Source organism: Carassius carassius, chromosome 33 (genome assembly GCF_963082965.1).
Source record: "Carassius carassius chromosome 33, fCarCar2.1, whole genome shotgun sequence".
Lineage (NCBI taxonomy): Eukaryota > Metazoa > Chordata > Actinopteri > Cypriniformes > Cyprinidae > Carassius > Carassius carassius.
In genome coordinates this window covers 5,541,283-5,561,662 of record NC_081787.1, presented here as the reverse complement: position 1 = coordinate 5,561,662, position 20,380 = coordinate 5,541,283, and the positions used below count along the sequence as shown (strand labels likewise).

The following is a 20,380-nucleotide window of genomic DNA, read 5'->3' as shown; positions in this document are numbered from 1 at the left end:
TCCAATGGTGCGTGAGACTCGCAGCACCTCTCCGGTCCAGATCATCTGGCACCAACATCCTCTCGGTAACCCAAAAAATATGGGTCAATATATCTATTCTTTTTTAAAAAGGGGATTTTTCATATTTCAGTTTTGTTTTTCAGTTTCTCAGTGCTTTTTGACGTCCATAGTTGAAAAACAAAGACGAGGTCTTTCAAATTGTTCTTTTTTTGCCAGAGGCAGTATTAACAAAGTTTTTGAATGTTCTTTTTTTAAAGGTCCCTGCAGCGTTCGGTGAGTTTCCCCATTAGTTCAATTATTCTCCATGGGTTCAGGAGATAATAGAAAACAAAGCAAGGAAAAAAAGAGAAAGACGGAGCAAGAGAGAGAAAAAGATTGAGAAAAGAACTGAAAACTGTAAAGGTATAAGTGGATAGAAAGCGAAATATAAAGAAACAGCATAACAGATGTCTGGACTGTTACCTCTTCCCCATCTCATTCTGTCTCAGGAACTGGATGTTAAAACTGTTGTCCGCCAGTTCAGGGTACTGTTCTATGGGTAAAATGTAGTACCCGTCGTAACCCTGCACTTTCCCTGTTGAAAGGAGCTGCTGTCTCTCTCCTTCAGTCCACAAGCGGCTTCCTTCTTTATTATCCTGTGCCCGCTGCTGCTCTCGCAGCCAGGCTCCCAATAGCGCCCGCTGCCGCGCCAACTCCAACAGCCGGGCTCTCTCCTCATCCAGGACGTCCGACGCCAAACCATAGCGCACGCTTAAAGAAAAAGCTGGAACCTGGAACTCAACGGTGACTCCTCTTCGCGAGCGACCGCTTACCGTCATGTTGATCCCGCTTTCTAATGCCTTGCGTCCATTAGTGAGTCCCAAAGCTAGGAGGTCACTGTCAGCTGAGCCGATCTTCACAAAGAAATGACAGTCATGGCCATCCTGAGTGTAGTGCGCCCCGTCTAAGTAGATGGCATTATTGAGCACCAGGGCCACCTTCCTGCTGTCATCGCTGGCCATGCTGGAGACCCCTGTGACCACACGGCCTTCTTTCACCGCCAACATCACCCCTCGTCCGATGATGGGCGTACTCGTGCCAAACCAGTGGCCTGGTTTCTCATGTTTGGTCTTGCGCTCTTTGTCAAGAAGCCGTCCCTCCAGAGCCATGAATGCTTGGTTGTGCCGTTCGGCTTCCTGCTGAACTCCAGTTATCAGCTGCAAGAAGAAAATTAAAGGTCTTGGTAAATGCAGACGAGATCACCTAGTCCAATATTCACAGATTTTGCTACCCTTGGAAATACTAAAGTTGTTGTAATCGTATCCTGAGGATTTACTGTGGTAGTATTATTGGGGGTACGCACCTGCCCATTTTCACTTTCTTGACTGGCGAAGAGCTCATACGGCGGATCCACAAAATAGTGTATGTGTCTGGGAAAGCCTGGGATAATGTTGCTAAGCTGGAAGCCAAACATGACCAGCCAACTCTTCACATCTGCAATGAAAAATACATAGAAAAGGAGTTTAAGCTTAAGCTTTTGGGGTTTGCAATAAAAAGGGCAATTAACTGATAAGTAATTATCAAAAACAAAATAAATAACTTGTTGAGAAAACCACTGAATGGACAAAATTTGGCTTAAAAAAAAATACATTTACATTTACACATTATCATTTCAAAAGGGGTCAGTTGGGGTCAGATATAATTTTTTTATGTTTCTGAAAGTAAGTCTCTTGTGCTCACCAAAGCTGAAAATACAACAAATACAAACTATATAATTTTGTGATATATTTTTACAATTTAAGATTGTTGTATATAGACACACACACAGATCAAATATTATATACTTAATATAATTTATCTGATTCATCTATATAAGAGGGTACCATCTCTACCTTATATAGTCTCTGAATATATATATATATATATTTTTATTTACATATGATTGAACATTAGCAAAAATAAAAACTATTACAATATTTTATAAGCCAATACTAACATTTAATTAACGCACATTTGACAGACTTAAATAACTAATGAGTTAGCGAATCTACAAAGTCACCCAATTATAAACTCTCACCTGTGACATAGTTTTTGACATCCAGCATATCACTGAGAGGGTTATTATTCTTGAACATGTACAGGTTGAAGGGTGCCAGTTCTTTTCCGATCTTCTGCCACATGGTGTAATCTGGCGACGTCCATCTGGCCGCTAAAACATCATAGTCTCTCTGTGTAAAATGCACCAGCTTGGTAAGCGAGTCGTAAAGCCCACCGTGGAAGCCGATGACAAGCTGGAACTCAGGGTTGGAGTCGTGGTACACCTCCCCGTAAGCGGTGTATTGCACCTGTTTGATCATCTGCCCGTTGCTGCTGAAGACAGCCAGTGGTGTACCAGTGTTGTCAGAGGCAATGTAGTACTCCTCCCCACTGCTAACCTCCATGGCAAACAGATGGCCCTGCAGGTCATAGTACAAAGAGCTGATTTCAGAGCTGGAGTGGTTGAACACATGCGTGACCCGAGTTGGGTTGTTCAGGTCAGCATAAAAGAACTGGAGGTGCTGACCCAGACTGTTCTTAGTAGACACCCTGCGCCCGAGTCCATCGTAACGGTACTGGATGCTCCATCCTCCAGCTGCACGGCTATAGGCGCGCACCAGCTGGCCTTTAGAGTTGTAGTCAAACACGTCGCCGCCCCTCTGACTGAGGTAACCGTCCTCATCCAGATGGTACTGGACGTCACCGAGCCGTGTGATGCGGTCTCGTAGGTCATAGCGGAGCGGCATGAGTCGGGCGCTGTTACCCGGGTTGAGAAGGTGTAGGTTGCCGTTTAAGTCGTAGCTGTAGCGCCAAGTGGACCAATCGTTCACCTTGACGCCACTGAGTTGTCCATCACCATCGTATTCATAGCGGTACTGAGTGGTGTTGGCATACGGGCCGATCTTTAGCTCTCGCTTGATTACTCTGCCCATGTTGTCATACTGCACCGTCATCCAGTACATGAGAGAGCGGAAGATCTCATACTGAACCTCTTTGATTCGGCCGTGCGCATCGAAATGCTTGCTAAGGGTCATGACGGCAGTGGTGATTATCTGATTGATGTCATAGTAGATGACTCCAAACTTTCCAAAATGCTCCACTTTTCCGGAGATCTCGTCATAGCGGTATAGATCCACGGGAAGTGGCGTCTCGCTGATTACTGGTTTCATGCTTGCGATTCTGAAACTATTATCATGGTAGGTGTAGTCGAAGCGCGCGTTCACCATACCTTCCTCCGAGAAGCGATAGATCTGTCTGTCGATTAGGGGACCCATTTTACGATAGCGTATGGTGCACGAAAAGCCACCGCTTTGCAAGTTGACCATTTTTAGCACGCCGGCTGTCTCATCGTAGCCAAAGGTGATGGCTGTGCTGTCATACAAGATCTCGGAGAGCTTGGCCAGCTTGCCGTATTTGTAGAGCACACGACGGCCGGTACCCAGGAAGTAGGCGGCCTGGGGGCGCCCGTCCTTGCTGAAGTCATAAATGATGGAGGCGTTGCTCTCTGGGGGGTTGTAGGTGTTGCGGATGTAGCCGATGGAGACGTGAGTGAACATGGTGTGACGGGCAACGCTAGGCATGGTGACAGCTGTGATGCGGTTGGATGCATCGAATTCAAAGATGTATTGTCTCTGACTCTGCAGGAGCAGCACCATGGACTGTAGAGAGAAGTATTTTCAGAATGTCTTTATCACATAGATATTAATTAACAACAACATCTTTAACAAGCTGTCATAACTAGAAATGAAATCATTCATCAGAATTTCTACATTTTGGAAAATTTAATTTACAAATTGATTACTGGAGGAATTTTGTAATATACGGTGTACTTTTTGACTAGATTATATATATCTACGGTATATATACAATTACCTATTATAACTAGTGTTATTGTATTATTATTTATAAATGATAATTAGTAATATTTTGAATTAGCTTTACTTTATTTTCATTTTCATTTTAGTTGTAATGATTTTGTTGTGTGCCTGTAATTTATATATATATTTTTTTATTTAAAAAAATATATACATTTCTAAATCCAGAAAAAAATATTTTTAATGGTTTTACTTTTACTTAACACCTGGACTATAATCAAACATGACTTTAGATTTTTGTTGTTTTTGATTTTTTTATTATTAATATTGTTCCCCCCCTGTTTTAATCTTAAATCACACACAATTGTGTAAAATATATGCTTAAAACAAGAGGAAAAATTGCCATAAAAAAAAAAAAAAAAAAAAAAATTATATATATATATATATATATATATATATATATATATATATATATATATATATATATATATATAAATAAATTCTAATTCATGGTATATTATTTGACTACACATTTTATTTGTAGTATTATATTATATTTTAAATGAAAAATATTGTTTAAAAAAAAAAAAATTCTGAAAACAATAATCGTAATAACCTTTAACCTAATTTCACTTAATAATCTCACCTTGTCCAGGTAACTGTAGCTCCAGACCTTTCCATCCACAAAAGAGCGTGAGAGAATTCGCCCCTGTGGGTCGAACTCCGTTCTCTCACTCATACTCCCTCGGTGCAGCCCCACTAGCTGGCCTGTACTGGAGTAAGACACATTCACCACTGCAAGGCTGCTGCTCGGCTGCCATATCGCTGGCCTGCCCTGGGCATCATACGTGATCCTCAGAGTGAACTTCCTGTGGTCGTCATAGATCTTCTCAGTCCGTGTGTTCCTATCAAAATCTATCGAAAGGAGGTTGCGCCCATGTGCCTGCAAACAAAAATTTGATATGAAAACCTCTCAGTTTGGTGAAATGATTTAGTTACCTATTAGATAATCAAGTAGGATTATTTGCTTGCAATCTGCACTGGTATGTACTGTAAAACTAATGTATTACAGTAATGATTTTAAAATCTCGAGTGCCCACCCGAAGTTTCCTGCCAAACACAGTGACTTTGCCCTTGGACAGTTCTTTGCGCAACCTCCACTCAATGGAGTTCAGACCATTATCAGTTGGAAGGGTGATGTTCCTACGGCCGATGGTTGGACTCACTGATCCTGCCAGGATATGGGGCTCCGTGTGGTAGCTGATGCCCATCCCATTGGCGTACATTACCCTCAAAGTGCCATTGTTACACAATTGGTAGCTGTTCCGTACTTGATCTGCCGGGGGCAATAGAGTTAAAGAAAATTACCATTAAATTAAGAACACAACAAAATATTACACAACAAATTTTCAAAATGACAACAGAACAAAACAACAGCTACAAAAAAGGCTTGATTTATTTTGAACTCATGAATGGGCTGCGGGGCATTCATCAGCTCAAGAACTGTCTGGCTGTCTTAAGATCATGAAAGATAACAAAGAGCAGTGCTTTGTTTATAACAAATGATGTGGAGCCTCAAATCTCCTCGTTTCAGAGTGCCGCAAACATTTATTATGCTTCAGAACATCCACTATAAATAAATTACAAACCATGAAACTAATTTATGAGCAAAGGTACGGTACAAAACAATTTGAGATAATATAGTTTATAATTCATATGGAAACCTTTTAGAGGTGTTTAGTCAATTTATTATTCACCCCATTAGCGTGTCAAGGTTAGATTTAAATGCATGATCTGAGGAACGTTCTCCATGGATTAAATCCTCTGTAATCCTTTCAAAAAGGTTCCTCCCTCATCCTGTATTATGTCTGGTTGTGTTGAAGTTTGAGGTTTTTTTTTCTGCCATGGGAAGAAAGTAAAACATTCTTGCTCTCTCCCTCTGTCTTTCATTCCTTTCATCTTAACAGATGAAAAAAAGCTTTGGGACAGTGGGGTTTGTGGTCGAGGGCAGATGGAAGACAGCCAATATTTACTTGTGATAAGGTAATGAATTTGTCTTGAATCATATGCATCACAGCAAAACACAACTGGAGCGCCAGGCATGGGAGAGAAAACAAATGCTGTTTCTGCACCGAATTTGGCTTCCAGCCTCCCACATGGATGTCGGGGGTATCTTTATCTTGTAAGTTTGTGCACTAATATATAAAATGATTAAGCGAAAAAATGTAATGGAATATGAAACCAACCAAACGGAGCACAGTATCATTTACAAAAGGATTTCTGAAACCCAAAATAGCAATTCAAAAATGACTACTGAGCAGACATACCTTGCACAACAGTGTAAGAGGCTTCTACTGACGAAAGATTAGTGATTACAGTGATGTCATCATCTCTGTTTGAGCTCTCAATGTCGATGTTGATGGATTTTTCGATCTCCCTATGCAGACTTGTAACCATCCCCGTGGGGTACGTCACGTTGGTTAGTCTCCCTTCACTGTCATACCTGAAAATAGACTAAATGTTAGCAAAAGCCATTTTAAAGTTCATATTTGTAAAGCAAAACACTTGAAACAATCATAATTGTGCCCAATCTTTGACCATCTAAAAAAATAAAAAACTGTGTTTTCTCTACACAATCACTTCATAGAGGTTCAGTGCTATCCTTGCCTATTTCTCTCTCTCTCTCTCTCTCTCTCTCTCTCTCTCTCTGTAACATTAAATTAAGGAGCAGAACTGGATCCTGCCACAGATCTGTCACAGTCTAGCTGATGTCTGTGGAGTTTGGGGAATTCCGCATTCTCAGGAGCAAGTTTGCTCTGTCCTGTTCCTGGAGATTTACTTTCCTGCAGTGTTCCAACTCTAATCAAACACACCAGAAAAAGTTAATCAAGATCTTCAGGTTCCCTTGGAAATTACAGGCAGGTGTGTTGCAGGGTTGGAATTTATCCAGCCCTTTTTTCAAAGTCAAATAGATATTCCTACTGGATATCTCTAGCCTTCAACCATACTGTTCCATGACACAAGTTTGGGGTTGGTAATTTTTTTTTTGGACTGTTTCTGAAGAAGTCTTTTAAGCTCAGGAAAGCTTAAATACAAAATATAAAAATATTTTCTAAAAATAATAATTATATATATACAATTATAATTTTTTTGTAAACTTTATAATTTTTCCAGGATACTGTGATGAATAGAACATTTTATATGATATGTAACATTGTACATATTATTACTGTCATAATGATCAGTTTAATACATCTAAAACCTACAATCAATCAAACAAACAAACAACAACAACAAAAAAAAAACATTTTTGCTTTTCTCCTTGGGCTGATTGGAATGTGTAGACAATGCTATATAAAACTTCCTTTAAGTGATTCATGCATATACAAATAATTAAATGTACAGGCAACACGTCATAAACAGATACACAGCAACTTACTCATAAAAGGTTGTCCAGCCAGTCTCATCAGCCTTGGTGGCCAACAGGCCAGTGTTTCCATTGTATCCCAGCAGAACAATCTCCTGGTTAAGAGCAGAGATGGAGCGCAGGCTTCCTGCAGGATCAAGTCCTAGCGTAACCACCTGATTCTCGGGCTGCAGGATGAGCCTGAGCAGTCCTGCACCACCCTGCCCTGCCCCGTCCCTCCACACTTTCACTGTATTATTGCAGTTATCCACCACTGTGGCCAGCTCTCCATCAGGGCTGTAGCTGAAGTTGTAGAGGGGCAGACCCGTTACAAGACTGATGGTCTGTTGGTGGAGACCCTCCTCGTTAAACACATAGAGCTCTTGTTCCTGAGGGGACGCAACCTCATATTGGCCCAAAGCTGAAGGCCCTGGTCGGTTAGTGCGCACAGCACGGATCCGAATGTTATTGAGGTCTGCAATGTAGAGCGTGCCATCCGGTGAGACGGCCAGAGACATGGGGGAGTTGAGGCTGGCATCTGTAGCATATCCATCATCTCCTGCAAAGCAGTTACAGTTGACGTCGTTCTTGCAGTCGCACTCTGACGCAGCGCCAGCCAGAAGTGACATCTCTCCATTGGTGCGAACTTGCCGAACACGGTTGATCTTCTTCTCATCCGTTTCGGCGATGTAGAGCACACCCGTATGAGAGATGGCGATAGCAGTGGCACTCTCCAGGGCTGAGTGGATGGCTAATTTACTAAGGGAATAGTCAATGCCAGGCACCTGGCAGTGCATGGGACGCCCAGCGATGATACTCACTTGGTGGTTTTCAGTGATGCGTAGGATAACGTTGTTCTCTAGCACATACAGAGAGTTATCCATGGGGTTTACTGCCAGGTCGGTGGGCCACTCCAAGCGTACCTGGGTAAAAAAATATTTAAAGTTTTTAAATTAATCTTTTTAGATTAACCATGCCATTTTCTCATATAATTTTCTTGGTTTCTGATTAAGTTTTGCATGCCTGCTAGACATGATTAATAATTGCACATCTGCACTTTCAGTTCAGAGGGTCTGTTTTGAAGATTTAAGATTTAAAGGAGTAGTTTTTTTGATCAAATGAACCATCCAAGTTCCTGTTTCTGCCTGTGAATAATTTATAACGTGGGCTGTAGGCTTGCTGACCTGACTGACATCCATGCTGGAATCGCAGCTCAGTGGGCGCACAGCAGTGAGATCATTGGCGCCCAGGAGAGTAGAGATGATGCCGTTTTGATCCACCTTCCTAATCATGGTGGCATCCACAAAGTACATAAGCCCGTTTTTATCTACAGCAATACCTGAAAAGAGAAAAACAAACAGGTAAAGTGTCAAGCAGGAAGTTCAGGGGTGACACAGACTCACAAACCCTTGTTTATTTTACTTCTGCTTTTCCTAATGATCAGAGCAAGTGAATCTTTGATCTGGTTTCAACCTGTTCTAAGTTTATCTTCAGGCGCTGCTCAATTTCCCTCCTGAGCCCCTGCCCTATATAAGCTAGCAAATAATACACGTCCATCAGGCGTCACTCCTGTGTCAACCCATCAATTCCCCTTATCAGACACCGAAGGCAGAGCAGATGAGAATATCTCAAAGTGCTGACAAGAAGATGCTCATAGAATGGACCTGTGTAGGTGTATGATGCAGAGGGGTTTGAACAAAATGATGGGGATACAAAGAGCATGAAGGGAGAGACTGAGTACACTTGACTGAGCCTTTTCACTGTGAAGTCATTTGGGAATTAGTAATGAGGCCTGTGTAGTCTGTCACCTCTCTACTCTCTCCCTCCAGAAGCTCAAATTCAACGTCACATACAGAAAATGTGACAATGTGATATCCTTGACAGTTTGGTGCCAGACTGGCTATTTTTTCCATACACCAAACCTGGAATTCACTTTTCAAACCTGCTATAACTTATCATTGTAGCTTTATCTTTTACTTCTTCGCTGCTATATTTGTTTTCGAATGAATACATTGTGCTTCAATTCCAGTTTAAACCGTTTGCCTTATACAACATTAGGAAGATTAGACCCTTCCTGTCAGAGCAAGCAACCCAACTTCTTGTCCAAGCTCTTGTTCTCTCCAGACTGGACTATTGTAATGCTCTCCTGGCGGGCCTTCCTGCATGTACTGTCAAGCCTCTGCAATTGATTCAGAATGCAGCAGCGAGGGTTGTCTTCAATGAGCCAAAGAAAGCTCACGTTACTCCGCTCCTCATCAGGTTACACTGGCTACCAGTAGCTGCTCGCATCAAATTCAAGGTACTGATGCTAGCCTACAAGACGACCACTGGCACGGCACCAACTTACCTAAACTCATTGGTTAAATCTTATGTGCCCTCCAGAAGTTTGCGCTCTGCAAGTGATCGACGCCTTGTGGTACCATCCCAAAGAAGTTCAAAATCACTCTCAAGGACCTTTTCCTGGACTGTCCCCAGCTGGTGGAATGACCTCCCAATCTCAATTCGTACAGCTGAGTCTTTACTCATTTTCAAGAAACAGCTAAAGACTCATCTTTTTCGCCTGCACTTAACCAACTAACACTAGCACTTTTCCTTTTCTTGTCTTTTAATTTAATAAAAAAAAAAAAAAAAAAAAAAAAAAAAAAAAAAAAAAAACCTACCTATGCGTTCTATACTAGACTAACTGAGACTTGTCATGGCACTTGTATACTGTTGTTGTTCTCTTGTTGACCTGACTGCTTCTGTTGTTCTCATTTGTAAGTCGCTTTGGATAAAAGCGTCTGCTAAATGATTAAATGTAAATGTAAATGTAAACCGAATTCAATTTGACTGTTGATCTTTGAATTTGTGACCCATTATGTGTATGCGTAATTCATAAAAGAATTTTAGATATTTTTGAAGTGAAGTGACATTCAGCCAAGTATGGTGATCCATACTCAGAATTTGAGCTCTGCATTTAACCCATCCAAAGTGAACGAACACACACACACACACACACACACAGAGCAGTGGGCAGCCATTTATGCTGCGGTGCCCGGGGAGCAGTTGGGGCTTCAGTGTCTTGCTCAAGGGCATCTAAGTCTAAGTCTATCGTGGTATTGCCAGCCAGAGATTCAAACCCATGACCCTAGGGTTAGGAGTCAAACTCTCTAACAGCTAGGCCACGACTTCCCCAACTTCTTTATTTTATTTACTATCATTATCATTTATTTATTATCAGTGTTCATTAAGAAATCATGAAATGGAATAGACCCAATAAAAATAATTTCATTTTATATATAACACAAGCTAGGAAAATTGTATTGCTCAGTTGCTGCTCTTTAACAGTTCAGGAGATTTAATAAGTTCTGAGATACTTTTCCTCAAAGTATCACCTTTGCCTCAGATGTTACTCCACTTTATGAGGAAAAACTAGATACAAATGAGACAACTGACATACAGTAATAGTGTACAGTCTGAGACTTCTCCAATCATTTAGTACACCCATTTTAAACAAAAAAGTTGCATTAAAAATCTGGAAGAAAAGATCTGTCACCACTGAGAACATCTGAATCTGAAACATTCATCTGAAATATTCAATAGAACTCATTGTGATTTCTCTTTCTGTGTGATCTACCTAAACACTAACGCTGTTTAATACAGAAATATGCTCGCTTACAGCTCTGAACTGTAACATGCGAGTAAAAGAGCCACCGCATTAAGTAACATTATCTCTGAGAAACAGACAGAGATAGATAAAATACCAAGAGACTCAAATAATCGAAGCTGGAGACTAACACTCCCCATAGCACATTCAGAAATTAATTAATAGCTTAAGGTTGAATGTTCTCTGTGATTGTGGAAGCAGCTGGAGGATAAGGCTCTTTTTATCCATGTTCGGAGTCACTGCTACAAAGGAAGCAGATGTAAGGACACCCTGCAGAAACATTTCTTCACCTTAGACAGAGACATTAGTGTGATTTCATTTGATGTGAAGGGGATAACTCATGCAATAAGCAATAAGTTCTAGCTTCTCTTTTGGTTCCCTTCAATGCTTCAACCTCACCTTTGGGGCTCATGAGAGTGGCTTCTACAGCTTTGCCCCCATCCCCACACCTCTCGTCGAAGGGCAGGCACTGTTCTCCCGTGCCCGCCACCACTTCGGCATTGTCGGCCAGCAGTCTTCCCCCTGTGAGCGATCGCACCTTGTAGATTCGCCGAGAATTTGTGTCAGAGATGAACAGAGCCCCAGAGACTGGGTCCACAGCCAAGAAGTACTTATGAGTCGGGTTGTTACTATGAAAAATTAGGTCATTACTAAGTCAGTGATGCAATAACGCAATTAGGCATAATGTGTTGCTCTATCACTATATTTATATTCAGTGAATAATCTTTTGAGTTAAAAAGAAATTTTTTAAATTTAAAGGCCCACCTGTGTCGAAAATCCTTATTTCTGTAAATGAAGAAAAGAACAAGAAATCACAATTATGATTCCAATATAATGACAAACTATGTATTGTATATTTTATTTAAGAGTAAACTGCTAAAAAAAAGAACAATTATAGCTTTTTTTAAATTACCTTTCATGTAAGTGAAAGGTTTCAGTGTGTAACATCTCTTAAGTAGATGAAAAAATCCCGCAAAGTTTTAAATCTGAAAGTGCACCGTGTATAAAGTTTTTCTAATGAGTCGACTCTGAATAATTGAAATTAGTAATTTTTAAAACGCCATTTTATGTTTAAGTCAACATGAAACATTTGCATATTGCCCGCCCACTTGCTGGTCTTTTCGCATTGGTCTGATTGAAAATTCAAATAAATTCTTTACGTCTAGGTGCTGCTTTTGGAGCGGTAATATAGCGGTTCCCCGGTAATGCTGTACTCTTAGCAGCACTGCTTTCACAAACGCTGCTTTATCAGGCATTACAGGCAAAATGAAATGAAAATGAGACCGATGGGACCAATCACGCAGGAGTTTGGAAAAATTAATCATTAAACTAATCATTTAAAAAGTTATTGAGCAAATAATGTAAAAATATGCATATTATAAGACAATGAAAGTGTTTTTTTGACCTTGCATGCATGTCAAACAGTTGTTGGGGACTCCCAAAACCATAATAGGGGCACTTTAAATTATGAGCAAAAGGCTTATTCAAACTAAGGACCATAACTAAAATTAAACTATATTAGCATCTACACCGATGCACAATAACATTCTGATTATTATAAGCATAAGCATGTGCTGCAGTTTTGTTGTCTGCCACTTAAAAGTGATTCCTATTATTTTGTTAGCTTTAGCTGTTATTATTATAAATGTGGCATGGACTCTTTCAAATTTAGAATGATTTTTAAAACGGTTTTAAATGATAGTTAATTAGTATTATACGGTAACCCTTTAGTATGCATATTATTAACATATTGGCTGTTTATTAGTACTTATGAAGCACATATTAATACCTTTTTCTGCATGACCATATTTTAGATCCCTTAAACCTAAAGTTAACTACTACCTTACGCATAAGCAGCAAATTAGGAGATTGAGGCAAAAGTCATAATTAATAGTTAGAATTGGATCTTAAAAAGTGTGAACCATAATTGTTATCATCCTTGGTGTGAATGGGCCTTAAAACAAAAGTCTCCTTTGGTCCTTTCTCAGTACCTGAGCTCCAGAATGCGTGTGGTATTGAGGTTGGGATAAACTCTGCGTACGAAGTTCAAGTCTCCGACGTAGAGGCTGCCATCAATGCCTGCTGCCAGGGCTACAGGTGCCAACAGCTTATTTCCATCAGCCAGGCCATTACAGCTCGGGCAAGAGATGCTTCGTCGACGCCCATTACCCATGATGCTTGTGATGATGGGTGGCTGCTGGGACACAAAGACGTTCTCACCGCTGCCCTTATGAAGGATGCCTGGTGTCAGATGAATAAAGAAACAATAACCATTTAAATGGAAAAAGAAAGTGCCATATTCAAAATACCATTTTTAAAAAAAAAAAATCTGTTTACCTGAGCCATTACAACCACATTTTCAGAGCATTACATTAAATTATTGATCAAAATGACAGGCTCTTCCACTGAAAGCAGCCATGCATCACATCACATCAGATATAACACACACACACACACACACACACACACTAACAACACACACACACACACACACACTGACAACATACACACACACACACACACACACACACACACACACACACACACACACACACACACAGAGGTATTCCTTTCATTTTGGGGACATTCCATAGGCATAATGGTTTTTATATTGAACAAACTGTATTTTCTATCCCGTTACCCTAAACCTTCACGTGAACCTACCCCTCACAGGAAACTTTCTGCATTTATAAATTTTCAAAACACATTCTGTGTGATTTATAATCTTGTTTCCTCATGCGGACCTAAAAAATGTCCCCACAAGGTGAAAAGTTACTGGTATTACTATACTTGTGGTGACATTTGGTCCCCATAGCATAGTGAATACCAGTACAACTGGTGCATTTTGCCCATATATAAGAACATACCGCTGCGCAGGTTAAGAATATGGTGTTTGTCCAGAGACCATCCACCCAGATTGGAAGGTTCTAGCTCATAGCCTTGAAGCATAGCCGTCCTCTTCTCCCACAGCACTAGACTAGGACATGATTCATATTCATACCCCACAGAGACTGAGAGAGAGAGAGAGGGGTGGGGGTGGGGGGGTACACAAAATGTATCAAAACAGCATTTAATTAACTACATGACAGGCCAATATTAGAGATGATTAATTTACATACAATGCAAGCAGATTGGATGGTGAGTCTAGCTGGGAAACAGTGAGGAAGAATATAAATATTTATTTGAAAACCACATGCTAAATTAAAAGCCAGAACATTTAGAGCAACAATAAAAATTTAGCACATAAACAATCATCACAACATTTCTCTTTCCAGCTTTGTGGACTGCTGGGCAGAAGTAGGACATATCAGGTTTTGGGCAAGCCTTCACAAATCACCGCAGCGTGGGTGCTTTCACAACCACAAAGCACCTCGGTAAAGTGTGAACGTGATTTGTTCAGACACCCCATGGCTGGACATGACTTCAGCTTTCACTTCTCCAACAGAATCTGTGATCTGTGCTGCTGCCAGAGGGTCATCATAAGATCTGTGTTTCCACAAAAAACTTTCCTTATTGTTCTTGAAAATTGGAGCACTACTCCATGAATCCATTAGCATAAATATGTATGAAGATATACTGATGAGGCAGGTGAGAATTTATTGCTGTGTTGACGCAAGCAGGACTGTGAGTATCTCAAATGATAAATGATAAAGATGTAGAGAGCTGGAAGGTAGACAAAGAGAGATTAGTGGATGTTTTGGGTCTGGGCTATATAAGGCTCAGGTGTGGCTCAGATTTGGGGATTCTGGTTTACTTAAGGGCCAGCTAAGGCTGATTAACTGGCTGAGATTCGGGCCTGTTATGGCCCATGTGTGGCCCGAGTCTTTAATCCAGTTCGGGGCCTTCCGGGCTGTCATTCTTTGCGGTACTTGGGCCAAGGGAAAAGTCATGTGTGGCTTGGATCTGGGCCAGAAGGCATTTGCTATGTGGGAAGGAGGTCACACTAGAGTTCTTTGCATTTCCCTCGACTCACTGCAGCTGCTCTCTGAACCAGTGTGTTTCTCTGACAGGGACGGTCCGGCTGAATGATCTTTGGGTCATACGTTTACACGCATGAGCACAAATCTTGTCTGATGTATTAACTCTCACTATGTTCAGTCAGCAGAGTGACTGATTACTCATGCCTGCTTAACTGGTGTGTGTCCTGGATGCTGGACGGTCATTGCACTCGGCCAGGGTCCCAAATGAACACCCGTCAAATGCCAAAAGATGAATTTCACAGTGTCACAAGCCAATCTGGAGGGTGATTTTTTTTATAATGGATTAGTTGGATTTGTGTTTTGTGATTTGGAGAACATCTGTCAGTAACGTCACTTAAGTGTAGTGAAAAGCTTGTTTGTGTGATAAGAAGAATTTGAAAAATGGTGAAAGCACACAAACCAAGCTGTTCAAGGCATGAGAGCACTTTATATTAACTGTTTCAAAAGAGGTTCATAAGAGGAGATGTTAATGTGGGCCGGGAACCATGTCAAGTGCTGAAAGAGCCGATTTAATGTGCTTGAGAGATGTATTTAATGCATTTGCCAGCGCATAACTTACATTTAACTGAAAGTCATGCCTATTTCCATTGCGCCAAACTTTGTATTGACAGTAGTGACAGACCAAATTATGTTTTTAACTGAAACCACAAAACCAAAAATTACTCAATATATTTAATAATCAACACTCAGAAACTGAGATGTATATAACATTTAAACTGCACATAAGGCTAACTCGAGATACTGAAACTAAATTTCCTGAGGTAAATGTAACATTACGTGAGATTTCTTACAAGCTGTTTTATTGATGTCTTTCTACATAATGTAGTAAATTAGACTCAATATTTCAGTAAATGTTTCTTTCAACAAACCTTCTGATCATTCATGTTAACTTTTCGTTATAACTAGTAATAAAGAGGAAAAAAATCAGTTCAAATGCTGCTTGAACTGAGGAGGCTACAATGATGTGTCACATTTAAGAGCTTCAAAATATTTGTTTGGTTATATTTCATTACAAAACTGGCATCTTGGAAAGCAGGGGGCCGATATAAAGCCGATATAATTTTTGTTTTATTTTAATTCACATTTAAGAAATTTGAAATCATTTGACAATGGATTAAAATATAAAAGTTGTTAAATAAACATACTTATAGTTTATAATACTTTTCTAAGAACGGTAAATGTAATGGGATAATAACATTGGAGCATGTGTGCCAATAACTAAGCCACACATCCAGTCCTAATCAATCATGTGTGCTTACCCACTGCATCAGAGAGGCCGTAGACACGCTGACCGTATGCATCGGTCTTGTCCCAGATAAAGGTGTATGCAAGGTTGGGTGAAGCGTGGAACCACTTCTGGAAGAGATGGCCCTCCACGGCAACCATCAGATGGACTTTGACAAGGCTTATAGGCACCACGGCTTGGGTCATGGTGATCTTGAGCAAGGAGCAGTAACCTGAGGTCCGGGAACTCAGGTGACAGAGTTTCAGATTGGTGCCAGGAATCTCTAGCTGCTCATGCAGAACCTGACAGACAGATGGAGGAATGACTTTCACGTCACAGGAAAAGGGTATTTTGAAACAAAAAAAGGAAATGATTTGCAAGGTCAGAGGGTGGAAGAAAGACTGAGAGGAAGGAAAAATGCAAAAAAAAAGAAGTATGATTAGAGTGAAAATTGTTGAAGAGGGATGACCTGAGAGCCTCGTCAGGTTAACAACCTGTCAACTTATTTAATGACCAGAGAGAGGGGTGAAGGATAAAGTGAAAAAAGAGCAATATTTGGGATTTGGCAAGTGAGCAAAAATGACGGGTGAAGTCTAATTGAAGAATCCCATCATTACAAAACCCATTAATCTGCTAATTACAGTGATGTAGGTTTCAAGGAAGTGAGAATCTCATCAAACCTGTGTCTCTGGAATGATGGACCTCTCTCCTGGCCTGGAACTGAAGAAAGAGGAAAGGGGGGAGGCCACCATCACAGGATCAGGCCTCACAAAGCCGCTGAGGTCACAGCTCGGGATGGTGTTCTCCTCTGTCTTCAACATCAGAGTGTCCATGGCGTAGAAAATGTTCCACGGGAGCCACACTGTGCGCTCTTGACTCAGAAAAGGAGCCCGTTCGAATCGGAGGGTGAGAGAGGCTCCACCATTGGCAATGAGGTCAAATCTAATGACACAGAGGGAAAGGAAGTGAGAAAGGCAAACAGAGAGCAAAAAAACAAAACAAAACAACAACAACAACTCAAAAACAAACATGTACTTGTGTTATTCTCGTTATTTATAGCACCATTAAATTCTGAATGCTTTTACCATTAAAAATGCCATTTTGCTAGGAGGGATAATTCATTGTTTTGATAGATTGCAGTCATTTCAATGGAAAGACTGAGTTTACTCGGCTCTAAATGAATCTAATAAAGATTTGCTCAGTTAGCATGTTGCTCTCTAAATCACTAGAAGCTTATGTAAACAAGTAAGTCACAAAATTAGGCCCGGCGGCAGAAATAATCAAAGTGTTTCAGAGGGGAAAGGGTTGTTTGTTCCTTGAATGATCGGCTTGGATGTGTATGTACCAGGGTTGGGCAAAACTCTGAATTGAAGAATTGGCTTCCATGAAATCTCAAGCATTTTAAAACATTTTTCACGTTTTCACATTTTAAAACTTACGTTCCATCCTGTCGTGTGAGGGTGTAGCCATACTGCGGGTACTTGACAAACGACACATTTACTCCCACCAGTGGGGTTCCATCTGTTGTCACCACCTGACCTCTGATCAGTGATGCCAAACTGGAGAGCAGAGAACAAACAAGACATCACCTGCTCAATAGTCAATAAATCCACAGCGATACCATCAATCCAACAACTGCTGTCAAAAAAATCCAATAAAGTTCCCGTTAGTCAACACATCTGTCAGTCTTTCCCAGAAATACTGTAGAAAGAGACAGGAAGATGTTGTGGCACCACTGACAACAATCATTACAGTACAGTGTTACTAAATAACACAGAACTGACAATAACTATCCCAGCACTCAATTTACTCTCAACAGATATAGCATCAGTTGTGTGCACTTCAGTGGATATTTTATTTTTCTTCTACCCTACAATGCAAGCGACATGACATTTACCAACCCAGCAGGTAGGAAGTTGTGCACAGTAAAGCAAGTTACCTTGCATTGAATGGATTGTCTGCAGGGATTATATGCGTGCTGTCCCGGCCCACTAGCATCTTAACACGGTTGTAGAAGGAACGGACTTTCTGCTCAGGGTGCTGGCCCTGCTGTATGACCTGTAAGGGATCCCTGGACCCTCTACAAAGTGGACTGTTCTGGCAGGGACTTTGGATACAGCAGTCTGGATCCATACAGTCAGTCAGACCATCTAAAAGAAAGGAAACAGTGGTGTGATGAGTAATGCCATAATATGATGGTGCACAATCAATCAGAGCTGCCTAAGGGTGCAAAAGATTTCTCTCTTCATCTGCTTCTCTGTCAAAAAAAAAAAAAAAAAAAAGGTAACGTTCTTCATCTGTTGAACAAGAGGACATTTCATCAAAGTGTTCTTGTACTTTTTGAACACAAAGTTGTTGGATTTGAATTTCATCTCTGTTCAAGTATTCATTCACCAAAGAGATCGAAAAGTACTTTCTTCTTTCGCTCACCTTTAGGCTTTGAATTAAATCACTTACTACAGAACACTGAACTTGCTTTTTCTAATCCGTAATTTCAGATAAAACCGTCTAGCACTAGTTATTTTCTGAGAAAAGGTTAGATAATTCCTATGAAATTTACATGTTCAAGAATTGTGATAAAAAAAAGGGTATAGATCCAAACAAAAAGTTGCCACATTTGGTTAGAATTGCATATTAATCTCCAGAACCACAAACGACTGAAAAACCCATAAGGGCATGAAATACAATAAAGCTACAGTGTGCAAAAAAAAAAAGAAAAAAGAAAAAAAAAGTCATTCTTAAAAAGAAATCCCCCAAAAAGTGTTATGTGTGATGGTATCAAAACTTTGTCTGACATACATATACATTTCTTGCTCAAATAATGGTTTGTTTTTAAGAACAAATGGCATTTATTTTTGTTTACAAAATTATACACAACTGCTTTGTGCACTTGTGGCTGTTCCAATCACGTACAATCTTTGTCAAGTTCACACAGTCAACAAAAGATCTCTCACCTCCTTCATTGTCTTTGTTGTCTGCACATGAAGTCTCCATGGCGACATTGCAGCCGGTGCCTCTCCATCCAGTCTTGCACTCACAGTGCCAGCTGTTTTGACCCTGCAGACACTGTCCATTTCCATTACATCGGTTTGGACAGCCATCTGCAAGAGCCAGAGAGAGAAGGAAGATGGATTTAGAGAGGCTGAAATCCATCACCCCAGTCATCAGAGCACTATCAATGATTGTGACCAAATGTTTGAAAACAAGCTAGAAATTGTTTCCAGAGTTATTAATGTTAGTTATGCAGGTACATTTTGTACATTTTCAGACATTGATTTTGACAATCAACTTTTTGTTCAGTTGCTTATTAGCCCAACTTTTGAATTTATACTGAAAAAAAATTAGAAGATGAGAACCATTTAAAAAATGACAATTGTTTGCACCTGTTTAATGCAATATTATACAAACAGCTGTGAGACAGCACACAAAGCATATTAACAAAAACTGCAGACATTATTCAGACAATCAAAATGGACTGCCACAAATGAACACAAAATGCAAATTAGAACAATCCTTTATGTTAATACGTATCTAGATTTTCAAACCTATGGCTGTGACACTACAGGCAAAAATACATCAGTGCTCACACACAAACATATCTGCCTCCAATGCGCTCAATGCCTGTCTGAGGGGATGAAGTATATGAAAAGCATTACTATTCACACCTCAAATCAGTTCAAACTCTGAGAGCAATTAAATTATCTTCGGTAGTCTGATAGCTGCTGTTGGTAGCAAATGAATTTATCAGAACTCATCCATTCAGGAGGGGATATTTTTACAGAGCACATACACTCTCTGACTGTTCATTTACAGTAGCTGATTTGATTTTTCTGGATAGAGAGCAATGCTCTCATGTAAGAATGTGGTTAGGACTGACCGAATTTACAAATCAGATTAGAATGCCTTTTTAGTAAGAGATACGAGCCTGTGTGTGTGAGAACCAAAGACTTTTGAATAAGAACATAGTGTGGGAGAATATAAAGGCGTAGAATCATACTTAATCTAAAGACATTTTCTAGACATAGAAAAAAAGTGCTTTGATTAATATATCAAGTTTTTGGAGTGAAGTGTGGCATGTGTGTGGGTGTTTAATGTATGCGGTTAGGGGATAAACAGGCTTCCTAAAAGACAAAAGGCGGAAAACAGTCTTGTCACAACAGTTTTGAGAAGAGTGTGGATTGATGTGAGTGTTTTAAGGAAGCTCTCTCTGGGAGAGACAGAGACTGAAATGAACAAACACAAAGAGAAATTAAAAGGCTAAGCACTATTCTCCTTTAGTCACACCAGTCCATA

General features: G+C 40.3%; 1 protein-coding gene across 3 annotated transcripts in view; it reads right to left on the bottom strand.

Annotated features, from left to right (window-relative positions):
* Positions 1-41: 41 nt before the first annotated feature.
* LOC132113553 (teneurin-2-like) overlaps positions 42-20,380 on the bottom strand; it is a 364,954-nt gene continuing 344,615 nt past the window's right edge. For all 3 annotated transcript variants that reach the window (XM_059521368.1, XM_059521369.1, XM_059521370.1), the window contains 17 exons: positions 19,042-19,188; positions 18,027-18,237; positions 17,527-17,646; positions 16,768-17,029; positions 16,122-16,389; positions 13,750-13,893; positions 12,874-13,123; positions 11,648-11,668; positions 11,282-11,511; positions 8,421-8,575; positions 7,270-8,159; positions 6,158-6,333; positions 4,931-5,166; positions 4,477-4,773; positions 2,057-3,674; positions 1,343-1,473; positions 42-1,196 (listed from right to left, as the gene is read on the bottom strand). In XM_059521368.1, coding sequence (XP_059377351.1) covers positions 459-1,196; positions 1,343-1,473; positions 2,057-3,674; positions 4,477-4,773; positions 4,931-5,166; positions 6,158-6,333; positions 7,270-8,159; positions 8,421-8,575; positions 11,282-11,511; positions 11,648-11,668; positions 12,874-13,123; positions 13,750-13,893; positions 16,122-16,389; positions 16,768-17,029; positions 17,527-17,646; positions 18,027-18,237; positions 19,042-19,188 — 5,894 coding nt within the window. In that variant the 3' untranslated portion in view covers positions 42-458. The remainder of the gene's footprint in view (positions 1,197-1,342; positions 1,474-2,056; positions 3,675-4,476; positions 4,774-4,930; positions 5,167-6,157; positions 6,334-7,269; positions 8,160-8,420; positions 8,576-11,281; positions 11,512-11,647; positions 11,669-12,873; positions 13,124-13,749; positions 13,894-16,121; positions 16,390-16,767; positions 17,030-17,526; positions 17,647-18,026; positions 18,238-19,041; positions 19,189-20,380) is intronic.